This window comes from Chiloscyllium plagiosum, chromosome 13 (assembly GCF_004010195.1).
Source record: "Chiloscyllium plagiosum isolate BGI_BamShark_2017 chromosome 13, ASM401019v2, whole genome shotgun sequence".
NCBI lineage: Eukaryota > Metazoa > Chordata > Chondrichthyes > Orectolobiformes > Hemiscylliidae > Chiloscyllium > Chiloscyllium plagiosum.
In genome coordinates, this window is record NC_057722.1 from 39369718 (window position 1) to 39382601 (window position 12884).

A 12884-nucleotide genomic window follows, 5' to 3' on the forward strand; every position below is an offset into this window, starting at 1 on the left:
GGGCAGAAAGGTGGCAAATGGAGTTCAATGTAGGTAAGTGTGAGGTGATTCACTTTGGTATGAGTAACAAGAAGATGGGGTACTGGGCTAATGGTCAGATACTTGGTAGTGTGGATGAGCAGAAGGATCTTAGTGTCCATGTACACAGATCTCTGAAAGTTGCCACCCAAGTAAATAGTGCGGTGAAGAAGGCATGTGGCGTACTGGCTTTTATTGGTAGAGGAATTGAGTTCCGGAGTACTGAGGTCATGTTGCAGTTGTATAAGACTCTGGTGCGGCCGCATCTGGAATATTGTGTGCAGTTTTGGTCGCCATACTATAGGAAGGATGTGGAGGCACTGGAACGGGTGCAGAGGAGGTTTACCAGGATGTTGCCTGGTATGGAAGGAAAATCGTATGAGGAAAGACTGAGGCACTTGGGGCTGTTTTCACTAGAGAAAAGAAGGTTTAGAGGTGACTTGACTGAGGTGCACAAGATGATTAGGGGGTTAGATAGGGTTGAAAGTGTGAACCTTTTCCCGCGTATGGAGGCGGGTATTACAAGGGGGCATAGCTTTAAATTAAGGGCTGGTAGGTACAGGACAAATGTTAGGGGTAGATTCTTTACTCAGCAAGTAGAATTCACGTTTCGGGCATGAGCCCTTCTTCAGGAATCCTGCCCGAAACGTCGATTCTCCTGCTCCTTGGATGCTGCCTGACCTGCTGCGCTTTTCCAGCAACACATTTTCAACTCTGATCTCCAGCATCTGCAGTCCTCACTTTCTCCTAGATCACCCCTTAACCTTCTAAATTCTAGAGAATAAAGGCCCAATTGGTTTTATCTTTCCTTAAAACTTAATCCCGGAAGTCCAAATATCATCTTTGTAAAATTGCTCTGAACTCCCTCCATGGTCAAAATATCCTTACCATGGTGTGGTGCCCAGATCTGCTCATAGTACTCTTAAGTGCGGTCCAACTAGGGTTTTGTATAACTGCACTATAATGTCTGCATTCCTATCTCCTTTAGGTATGAATGCCAGCATTTTATTAATCTTCTTGATTATTTTCTGTACCTGTTTGTGGCATTTTAAAGAGCACTGCACCTGAACCCCAAATCTCATTGGACATCCACTGTATTTAACTTTGTGCCATCTAAAAAAAATACCTGGGTTTGTCCTTTGTTGGTCTGAATTGAATAGCCTCAGACTTGCTTATATTAAATTCCACCTGCCACAGCTTTGCCCATTCACCTAATCTATCAATATCCTGTTTGTATGTAATTTTATGCTGTCATCAACATCGTCTTCAAAGCTGCTATGTAGGAGATCACTTAGCTTTGACAATGAAGTTTTGACAAGTATGATAAAGCCGGAATGTGTGTTCAATAACTGTTAAGTATTGTTCTTCACTGAGTGTATTGAGCAACGTAATGCTCTCACTTGCCTCCATTTTCCCCCTTCCCTATTTCATTGATACCTCCCCAATAGCATTTATGTTTTATTGTAATATCAAAAGTACAAAGCACCAGGATTCGTCAGCTCGAGCTACACACCACACTTGTATTTTCAGAAAAAAACTGTTCAGGCACACAGAATTACCTTATAACTGTATAACCAAATTGTAAGATTTTTAAAAATATCTGTGTGCACTTCCTTTCAGTGTTTTACTATTATAAATTCTGTAGCTGCATTTCTAATAGAAACTGACAATGTAAGTTTGTCACGCCATAATTATACCTCCCACCGATGCCAGTGCTTCAATATCACTACTGGTGACAGGGTGTAATTACAGTCTGACGGATTTCTACAACCAATTTCTATTAAAAATATGGAAATAGGAATTTAGGACAGAAATATATAAAACTAGGAACAAAACTAAAACTGTGTCCCCTAGTTCAATTATCCATAACTATTCATTTGAAGACTTCCTTTTGTGTTGGCTTGCTCTGCGCAAAGTCACAGGAGATTGATTGATGTAAGAAATACTAAGAATACTTTGTCTTAAGTTAAAGGGTATTTCAACAAATGCTTAGCCGATGGAAATTACGAGCAGTGTAAACATTAATTGCATGTTTCACTAATTAATATTGATGATATAAGCTCCACCACCCAATGAAAACAGGGCAATCATACCACATGAATTCGGGGTATTATGACATATCTGCATGACACAAGTTCATAATTTTTAAAAAAGTAACTTATCTTAAAGAATCGCAGACGATGACTAAATGGTAGCAATAAGGGAGGAAGCAGGTAGGTTGTCATTTTTCAAATCTCTTTCATTCTTTATATATATTAACTCTGATAAAGCTATCTACAAACTAGTTTATAAACCTTCATTTGGACTTGATGCCCACTTCACTGGATAGATAGAGAGATTGGCAGTGCCTGCATGCTGAGGATGTATCCTGGGATGGTTTTGCAAGATAGGGACGGCATTCAGGAGACAATGGTAAGGAGACAGAAAATAATACTTCGCATTAAAAGAGAGTCACAGAAGAAGAATCTACAGTAGTCATTCAAAACTCTGGAATGTCCTGCAAACATATTGTCAAGATACTAAGTAATTAAAATTGAGGAACAGTTTTTCTGGATAAGCATATTAATGTGTTGCTGTAAAGTTAAATGATTCTGAAGCGGCGCTTGCGCATCACCAGTGATCTCAACTTGGAACTCGGGAAATTGGTTTATGTGCGTCTCGGGGCGGTTGGAGCGTGCATGGTGGGCCGGTTGGAGCATGCGTAGTGGGCTGGTTGGTGCGCGCGTGGTGGGCCGGTGGAGCATGCGTAGTGGGCTGGTTGGTGCGCGCGTGGTGGGCCGGTTGGAGCATGCGTAGTGGGCCGGTTGGAGCATGCGTGGTGGGCTAGTTGGTGCGTGCGTGGACTGACATTAGACAGCTGGATGGATGCGGCCTATTGAAGGTAACGGGGCTAAGTGGACTGCTGATTCCTCAACCACGGGTATTGTGATGGAAATGTGTCATTTATTTCCCCACGCTGTATTGTGTGCTTGGGTTACTTTGACCGACTGGCGGAATGCGTGGGTTGTGTGATTTCGTGATGATGCATCACGTTAGTTGGAGCCAAACAATTGTCTGGAAAACCAGTAATACTGTAATCAGGCAGGGAATAATATGTTGCATCCAATTTCATGCACTCTCTCTCTAGTGTTTTATTTGCACAACAGGTTAAGTTATTGAAAATTAAGGTGAGGAGTGATTTATCTGCTGTGAAATAGTTGCGCGAATTATACGCCTTGCTGTTACTAATCTAAAAGCTCTCACAACACCAGGATATGGTCCAACAGGTTTATTTGAAAACATGAGGTTTCGAAGTGCTGCACCTTCCTCAGGTGGTTGTGGAGAATGTTAGATGAGTTAGTGTTTTGAGTCGGCAGTGCCAAAGGACACCGGCAAATACAACCATTCCCAAACTAGTCCCCGAAACTTTTCGTTGATTCTGGCTACCGTTGTTAATGTTCCAACACAAGTTCAAAGTGAAACTTTTGAGACATTATTGAATGTATGGTCAGTAAGCTATTATTGGATTTCGGTTTCAGAAGGCGTGCCCCTAGCCATGCTGTTCTAGTACGACTACCACTTACCCAAACTGTGGAATGTCCCGAGTACTGTACGTCCTAAATACAAATTAGAACATATCCAATCCGATCAACTTCCCTAGATCATTCTAGTCTCGATCATCAGTCGAAGGGGTTGTGAACAGTGCTTTCAAGCAACACTGGCTCAGCAATAACCTGCTCACTTGCCTTCAGTTGATTGTGATTGTGAGAGGTTAGTGATTCAGCTCGGGATATCTCTGCAGGAATTTGAGGCCCAGCCATTTCAAATTGCTTCATCGATTAGCTTTCTTGATTGTATAGCCATAAATGCAGATATTTGCTGTTGATTGCATAATGTTCAGCACCATTTTTTGAATCCGCATACTGAAGCAGTTCATGTTCAAATACAGCAAGATCTGGACAAAACCCAGGCTGACAAGTGGCAGTGTGCCTTGATGTTCAAAGGCATTGCCATCACTGAATTCCCTCGCTTATCAGCCTCCTTAGGGTGACGATTGATCAAAGAGCTGAATGAACTAGCCATATGGATATTTTAGTTCCAAGAACATGTCAGAGGATAGGAAATCCTGCAGTTAGTTCAGCTCTTGACTTGCTCATGTCTGTCCACCACTTACAAGCCAAAGTCAGGCATGTGATAGAAACTGAAAAATGTGGTGCTGGAAAAGCGCAGCAGGTCAGGCAGCATCCAAGGAACAGGAGAATCGACGTTTTGGGCATAAGCCCTTCTTATGCCCTAAACGTCGATTCTCCTGCTCCTTGGATGCTGCCTGACCTGCTGTGCTTTTCCAGCACCATATTTTTCAGCTCTGATCTCCAGCATCTGCAGTCCTCACTTTCTACTATGTGATAGAAACTCCCCATTTGCCTGTATGAGTGCAGCACCAAGAATACTCTTTGCCTGACACAATCCAGGACAAGTTCCTGAAGGGCTTTTGCACGAAATGTCGATTTTTTTCCTGCTCCTCGGATGCTGCCTGACCTGCTGTGCTTTTCCAGCACCACTCGGATCTAAATTCTGGTTTCCAGCATCTGCAGTCCTCATTTTTGCCTACAACCCAGGACAAAGCCATCAGCTTGGTAGGCACCATATCCACAGATATGTACTCCCTTAATCATCATTGCATAGTGGCAGCAGTGTCTGCCATCTGCAAGATGCATTGCAGAAATTCATCAAGACTGTTTGGAAATTAAGTTAAGTATATCACTTTCCTATGTTATCATGTGCAAAGAGAATCGACTTCCATGTTGGCCAACACCATAGACATAGAAAGAAGCAGAAATGGGCCTGCAATCAGCATGCTGTGCCATTCACTAAGACTTTGGCTGATCTATTTGTGTCTCAAACTCCAACAACATTTAATTCCCGTCCCTACAAGTATCCATCTACCTCTGCCGTATGTCATTCAATAACCCTGTCTCCATCAGCTTCGGACATAGGGAGTTCCAAGTTTACACAAATCTTAGAGAAATATTTCCAGAGAGGTTTACAGGAGGAAACATCCTTTCCATGTTCACCTTAAGTCCTGTTTAGATCTTCTGCACTACAATCATTAATGCACCAAGGAACTATGCATTAATTTCCATGCTTTTGTTTAATTTAAAAATCTCCATTGACTAGGTGTACTACTTGTACCTTCAGATGTTAGGTCTCTGTATTTGACTATATGTAGCAAGCACAAATAAGCCATGTTGCAAGCCTGACTGACCTTAATTGGTACAACCAATTAATTGGTTATTTTAATTCTTAGCATATGCTGGATTGTTCAGGAGCTGTTAAGTTGTAGAATTGCAGCTAATGTTAGACATTGTGTTCTGAGTTTTTCAAGCACCAGCTAATTGAGTACAGCCAAAGGGATGTGCTGTTTGGTACAATCTGATAGTAGTTGGAATGTATCACTTTGGTATCTGGTATTGTATTGGTATTGAACAGTTTCTCCTGATTTTTTTTTCATCAAAGGTAGGTTCAAATCAAAGATTAGCTGGAATACGTGTAACAACGGTGGGCTGCTTTTGGGCATAATTGAGATGCATTTTCACTGGGGGACCAGATAGGCAGATAGAGCCAGAGATCCTGACAAAGGATTTAAAGAGTAACTTGAAACAGAAAAAGACTACGTGCAACAGATTCTAGATTAGAGTGGTGCTGGAAAAGCACAGCAGGTCAGACAGTATCCAAGGAGCAGGAAAATTGACATTTTGGGCTGGAGCCCTTAGTCAGGAATTCCTGATGAAGGGCTCCAGCCCGAAATTTCAGTTTTCCGGTTCCTCAGATGCTGCCTGACCTGCTGTGCTTTTCCAGCAACACACTCTGAAGCGGGTTTTGAGAAGATTTGTAGCTCACGTTGAGGTTCTGGATGTAGGTTTGCTCGCTGAGCTGGAAGGTTCATTTTCAGATGTTTCGGCACCATACTAGGTAACATCTTCAGTGAGCCTCCGGATGAAGCATTGCTGATGATTCCTGCTTTACTTATAGAAACCCAAACATATAAATAGAAAGCAGAAATCATCAGCAATGCTTCATCTGGAGGCTCACTGAAGATGTTACCTAGTATGGTGATGAAACACCTGAAAATGAACCTTCCAGCTCAGCGATCAAACCTACATCCAACATACTCTCAACTCTGACCTCCAGCATCTGCAGACCTCATTGTCACCTACCAATTGAGCGAAGTCTACACTTGGAGCCAGCAGGGTGTAATTAATAATTTGTATCTATCTTAGCTAGGGAGCGTGTCATGCTGAAAGAGTGTATATTTGAAACAATGGATTGCTTAAAATATCATGGAGGATATACTGAAGAAGCTATAATTAAAAGTTGATCAGTCACCAGGAATGAACTAGGTGCATTAGACAGTACTGAGGGAAGTAGGGAGAGACATGTAATTGTCAATTTCTCTTCAGAAATAAGATGGTCCCAGATGACTGGAAAATTGGAAATATTACACTCTTACTCAAAAAAGCCATAATGTAAACTCAGCTGCTATAGGACATTTATTTAAGCTCTGGTGGGAGAACTTACAGAAATAATAATTTGGGTGAAAAATCGCTATCACTTAGATAAGTATGAATTCATCAAAAATCCGTAAGGATTTGTTGAAATTGAGTTTAACCAACTTGGTTGAGTTTTTGATTAGGTAAATTGATTTAATGAGGGCCATGAAATTGTTGCAGTTTGTCTGAACCATCTCAATTTGGAATAGATTGAAGGAAACTGTCCCCACTGGGTTGAGAATCAGAGGATATTAACATAATTAATAAAGGAACCAAGGGTGACATGAAAAATTTCTTATAGAGATGTACAGCATGGAAACAGACTCTTCGGTCCAACTCCTCCATGCCAACCAGATACCCTAAATTATCCTAGTCCCATTTGCCAGCACTTGGCCCACATCCCTCTGAACCCTCCCTATTCATATACCCTTCCAGATGTCTTTTAAATATTGTTATTGCATCTCCACTACTTCAGCTCAGTCCATACATGCACCACCCTTTGTGCGAAAAAAGTGGCCCTTGGGTCCCTTTTAAATATTTCCCCTCTCACATAAACCTATGCCCTCTAATTCTGGATTTCCACAATCCAGAGAAAAGACATTTCCTATTTACTCTATCCCATGCCCCTTATCATTTCATGAACCTGTGTAAGGTTACCCTTGAGCCTCTGACGCTCCAGGAAAAAGAGCCCCTGCCTATTCAGCCTCTCCCTATAGCTCAAATCCTCCAATTCTGACAATACTGTTACAACTCTTTTCTGAACCCTTTCAAATTTCACAACGTCCTTCCTATAGGCAGTGCATGATCTGGAATGTATAATCTGTGATTGCGATGGAGGTAGATTGAATTATGGTTTTCGAAAGGGAATTCATAAGCACATAAAGCATGTGAGTTTTTTGGTGTATGGAGTGAGGATGAGGAATTGGTTGCTGAGTTCATGTAGAGAACCAGCATACACTTTATCAGGCCAAGTGGCCCTCTCTGTGCTTCAACTGTTCAGTGGTTATATGAAATATTTAGCATTTGGAATATTCCTCCTAACTGTCCACTTAATTTTCTTTGCTCTAAGAATACCAATCCCAGATTCCTTAGGTTTACAAATGTTTGAAAGTCTGGATCATTTATATCATGCTGATAGATTTTCTGTAAACCCTCTCCTACACTTTGGGATCCTTCCATAAATGTGGTGCCCAATAACTGACAGAATATTCTAGTAGAGGCCTAATCAGTGATATCGATCAACTCCTAGTTTGAAAATATCAGAAATGATCCAAATTAAGTAGGTAGGAAATCGAGGAAGCAGTCGTTGAAATAACAGAATGATGAAAGTCTAGGATTGTCCTCTTGCTCCTGGTTGAACCTGGAGTAGTAGACTGAATTGTTGTCGAGGAGGCAAAATATCGTTCAGATGTTAAGACTGGATTTAAATGTTGGGTGAGCTAACATGAGTCAATAATGCTGACTTTTTTTCCTTTGCAAACAGTTTCTCTTCCTTTCCATTTGTGCTTCTACACTTAATTTCTTCATTTTCTCTCTCCTATCCAAGAAAGACGCGTCAGTTATGGCTCAGTTAGTAGCATTGTCATTGACTCAGGAATTCAAGTCCCATTCCAAAACTTGAGCATAAAAATCAGGACTCGCAGACTAATGTGAGACTGAGGGAGTGCTGCCCTGTTGGGGTGCCATATTTTGAATGAAGTGTTAAACTGAAGCCTACTCTGCCCCGAGTGGATGTAAAGATCTTAGACACTATTTTGAAGAAATGGGGCCTTTATTCTCTAAATATCCCTTGTTAACATCTCACAAAAAAAAAGATCTGGTCATTCTAGCATTGCTGTTTTTGGAGTTACTATGCAAATTGGCAACCATTTTTCTGAAATTACACCAATGTCTGTAGTTTGAAATGGCTGTCATGAGCTACTTGAATTTGAGAAATAAATTGTTCAGGGTCATCAGTTTTTGCCAAAAGTCTTTGAGAAAGAGTTCTTTATGTGACTTAAAAGGCTGAATCTGTCTAAGTAGGCCTGAATTGTGATGGTCTGTTGAAGTGGCAAACAACTGAAAACTTGGAGTCTTTTACAGATAGAATATAGACATTTGGACACCACCTTGTTCCCATTTCAATCTCAGGACGACTGTGCTGTTCCAGCTAGGCCTAACTCAAGCTGCAGAAAAAAACACCTCTAATTCTGCCTATGCATGTTACAGCCTTCAGGACTGTATGTGGAGTTTCATAATTTCAGAAAGTGGACACTATTTCCCTTGTTTGTTCCCTTGCCCCACACCCCTTAGCCACATCCTTTCTGGGTTGCTCCCAGCACAGCCAACCCAATTTCAAACATTTTCATTTCTCATTCGCACCCCACTTAGCAATTATCTCTATCTTGGCTTATTATCAGTAACCCCTTTGCCTATCCCTTTTTCCTCTTTTTTTCTGTCTGGGCACTTTATCTCATGACTTATATTCTTATATATTCTATTCTAAAATTGGATTATTTCTTTATTCTGGAGTTTCCAGTTAGGCCATTGTTACTCTCTTTTCATTCACTCTGTCCCTACACAAAGTATCTCTCCTTTGTGATTGTCATCTTGAGGAACTTTATGTAGTAGTGTGAGTATAACCTTACACCTATATTTTATAAAATGAAATAAAGGTGTGTGTGGATATATGTTATATATGTGTGACAGTATATACTTTTATACCTCCACCAAAATATATACCATGTATTCTGTGTAAGGAGTAGGCTTTCAGGCTGAATAGATTTCCCGTTCCAAGTGTGCCTGAATTTACTTCTGAACATGTGATTCTCTATTCTTCATATGTTTTGAAAATAAGTCCTATTTTTAAAAAAACTGATCTAATGTAATCCAACCATTAATTAAATTCAACCTAGCAGTTGGAACCACTCTCATTTCTGAGTTATAATGTTCTGGGTTTGATCTCATTGCTGCATTAAGCGCAAAAATCAAGGCTGACAGTCTAGTGTTGTGTTGAAGTAGTACTGTTAGAGGTGCTGTTTTTCAGATAAGATGTTAAACTGATGTCCCATCTGCTTGCTTGGGTGGGGGATTCTTCACTTTTTTTTTCTCCCCTCCTTTATGTTTCAGTTTTCTCTTTAAGAAAAAGTTTCATTTTCTGTTTTTGCTGAAACCTAACTCAGAAGTGTCTGTCTCAGCGTTCAGGGTAATTGAGGCAGGAAATGTCACAACTTCTGAGAAGTACTTGGATGTGTGCCCGAAATGTTGATGAGCAAAGTTGCCTCTTCTGTACTCTTTGATTCTGTAATTCATGTTATCTTTGGCTGTCTGAATGAGTATCATGACTTGGTGCCATTCTCTTTTATTCTCCCCATAACCCTGAATATTGTTTCTGTTAAGTGATCATCAAATGCTGTCTTGAATTCCTGAATTAAACCTGCCTCCACCACACAATGTTTGTAAATTGAGACTTGAAGTCTTGACAGGTGTGATTGGATCAGTGATTGATATGTGTTTAAAGCACCAAGCCAGGATATACTGTTTACTTCAAGGCAAATCTTAACCTGTAGTAGCTGCCAAATTTTACCTATTAACTAGTTTGTGATCATCAAAAATGTGAAGGTAAAATTGGATTTTGTAGTACTGTTTAAATGTAGGTGTTGTTCCGTTCATAACATTTGTGAATTTTCTACACAGTTGAATCATGGCAGACACCAGTTCATCACCATTGAAGCACTTTGTACAGGCTAAAAAGAAGATTAACTCAATTTTTGATCAACTGTTGGAATATGTTAATGAAGGAGCAAGCTTTATTAAAGGTTTGATATCAATTACCGGTGCTTTGGTTGATATTAAGTAATAGTAATTCAATGTGGTATAGACTAGAACAAATGTTGAGGCACGCATCTTCAATAGAATCACCTTGTCTGTATCAGAGTTATCATTCTGCAGTAAATGTTTCTTTTATCTAATCTGTATCTTCTAATGTCTTTTGACTGCCTCCACAAGCCCCAATTTGCAGCCACTATTCCCCATGTTATTGTCTCAGTCTGAATCAATATATTTGGTTGTGTTTTTGACTTCACATTCTCTTCAATCAGCATAACCGCCTATTGCTACAATTTGTTCATCTCTGCCTCCTCCATCTGCTTCTGAAACTCTCACCTGTGATTTTGTCGCCTCCAGACTCAACAACAATGGACTCCTAGCCAGCCTGCCACCTTCCATAAAATTAAGCACACCCAAAGGTCCACTGTCCGCATCCTAACTTGCATAGTGTCTTATTTATCCATCACTTCTGTCCTTACAGATCTATATATAAGTATTAGTTTCTGGTCTATCTATAGATTGAATTTAGAAATTCTCAATCTTTTGTTTAAATCCTACGTGGCCTCCCTCCTTTGTCATATCGTGCAAGCCCTACAGTTCTTCCAGGTGTGGTCTCTTGTGCATCCTTGACTTGTTTCATTCTACCTTTGCTGATCTTGTTTTTTTTCTAGTTCTCTCCCTAAACCTCCCCTGCCATGTTTCTCTTTATCTTCTTGAAATAATTTTTAAAACCTCTCTGTTTTGACAGCCTCTGTCAGTTTCTGTCTCAGCATTCTTGTGAAGTAACTTGAGGCATCTCAGTTAAGTTGAAGAAAGTTTTTAAATCCAATTTGTTTTTGTTTTTTTATATATATATAATATATATATATATATATATATATATATATTCCTATTTGACTCTTAGAATCTCACCAAAATGAAGGATTGGAGAAGATAACGACGCAGCAGCAGTTAGGAGAAATAGAAATGTTTGCAACTAAAGTGGCTGGAATCGGTGAGGTGCTGGCACGTAGACACATGAAAGTGGCCTTTTTTGGAAGGTGAGATGCAAAATATTAAATTATGGATACTAATAATAGATTCTTCATTAAGTACAGAGAGGAAGGTCATATTTTATGATTGGAAGTGTATGCTTGCTGAAGGAGCAACAAACCTATTGATGATGTTGGTACCAAAATTCACAGAAGTAGGAGCACAGCGTAGATAAATCAAGAAACAGCTGCTATCTTGCTTGGAATTTTTATATCTAGCTTTTAAGTTTGTGAAGAAAAAGCCTTCCAAAAAACATTTTTTTGCAGTTTTTAGCTGAGAGAGGAGTCAAAGTAAGAGATACATTTTTCCCTGTTATTGCTGTAAAGCAATATGTTTGAAACTTCAAAAGAAGTTATGACAGATTGCAGAAGGTCTGAGGTTAAAGGTGAGAAAAAGTGCTACTTGTTAAATCACAGTTGTCTTGTATATTTTATCTAGTTGATAGAATTTATCCTAATAGGATTACAAACAACTCTAAAATATATTTTAGTCTTGGCAGATAAAGATAGCATTGAAGAAGTGAAAGCAACAATGTTTACAGTAACAATTTTCCAAATGAAATCCTAAAAAAAAATAAAATTAAGAGCTGAAATTGTTGCTTTGTGATAAATTATAATTATATTTTTTGGGATTTTGGATTTAAAGTAGAACTCTGTGAATGGTTTTTATTTTAAAGAAGTAATAAAGATATTTGGAACAGTGAACTGACTGCATAATTCCATTAAAGAATATGACTACAGTTAAGCATTGAATAGGATAACTGTGCTTTTAATTCAATGTTTACAAATTGAACTTTTATGACAGAGAAAACAGACTAGGTACCACAAGTGATTGGCAGTTCAGTTCAGAATCAGGTTCCAGTTCAGGTGAACAATTTCACTCTCCCATAAGGATTAGTTTGTGAAGTTTCTAAACTGTGAGAGTTTATATAGAAGTTTTCAAGGTCTCAGAACTGAAAGGAAATTTAGGTCATTAGAATTGGGCCACCAAACCTAGAAAGAGTCATGTAAGTAAGGAATTAAGATTGGTGTGACCCTTCACTGGGCTTGAGTATCTCTAAAGGATATTGATGGCAAACTGGTTGAAAATCGTTATAATTGAACCTCTGGATGTGCAAATCTGAAACAAAAACAAAAACAAATTGGTGGGGAAACTCAGCAGTTCTGGCAGCATCTGTAGAGAGAAATCAGAGTTAACGTAAAGAAGGGTGACCAGACTCAAAATATTACATTGACTTCTCTCCAGCAGTTTCTCAAAATGGTTTATTTTTTCTAAACTGTCTTTTAATAATTGTAATTTTGTTTTTGTTTAATAAACATGTATAATGGGTTATTTTTGTATGAACATTGACAGCCTAGTGTGAATGTGTTGTGATTAAATACCTGAAAAATATAACTATCAAGTCAGATTTCACTCTGAGATCTGACTTGTAACCATCAGCAGGGATATTCATGTGCTTTTGAGCCTTTGTCAGACAGTGATATACTGTCTCAGAAC

General features: G+C 39.3%; 1 protein-coding gene across 2 annotated transcripts in view; it reads left to right on the forward strand.

Annotated features, from left to right (window-relative positions):
• The first annotated feature begins 2792 nt into the window (after positions 1 to 2792).
• The window catches only part of LOC122555938 (mitofusin-1-like), a 70297-nt gene continuing 60205 nt past the window's right edge, over positions 2793 to 12884 (forward strand). Inside the window, exons 1-3 of one of the 2 annotated variants that reach the window (XM_043702232.1) lie at positions 2793 to 2899; positions 10224 to 10345; positions 11260 to 11395. In XM_043702232.1, coding sequence (XP_043558167.1) covers positions 10231 to 10345; positions 11260 to 11395 — 251 coding nt within the window. In that variant the 5' untranslated portion in view covers positions 2793 to 2899; positions 10224 to 10230. Of the gene's footprint in view, positions 2939 to 10223; positions 10346 to 11259; positions 11396 to 12884 lie in introns of both variants that reach the window. The other variant, XM_043702233.1, reaches the window with a different exon arrangement.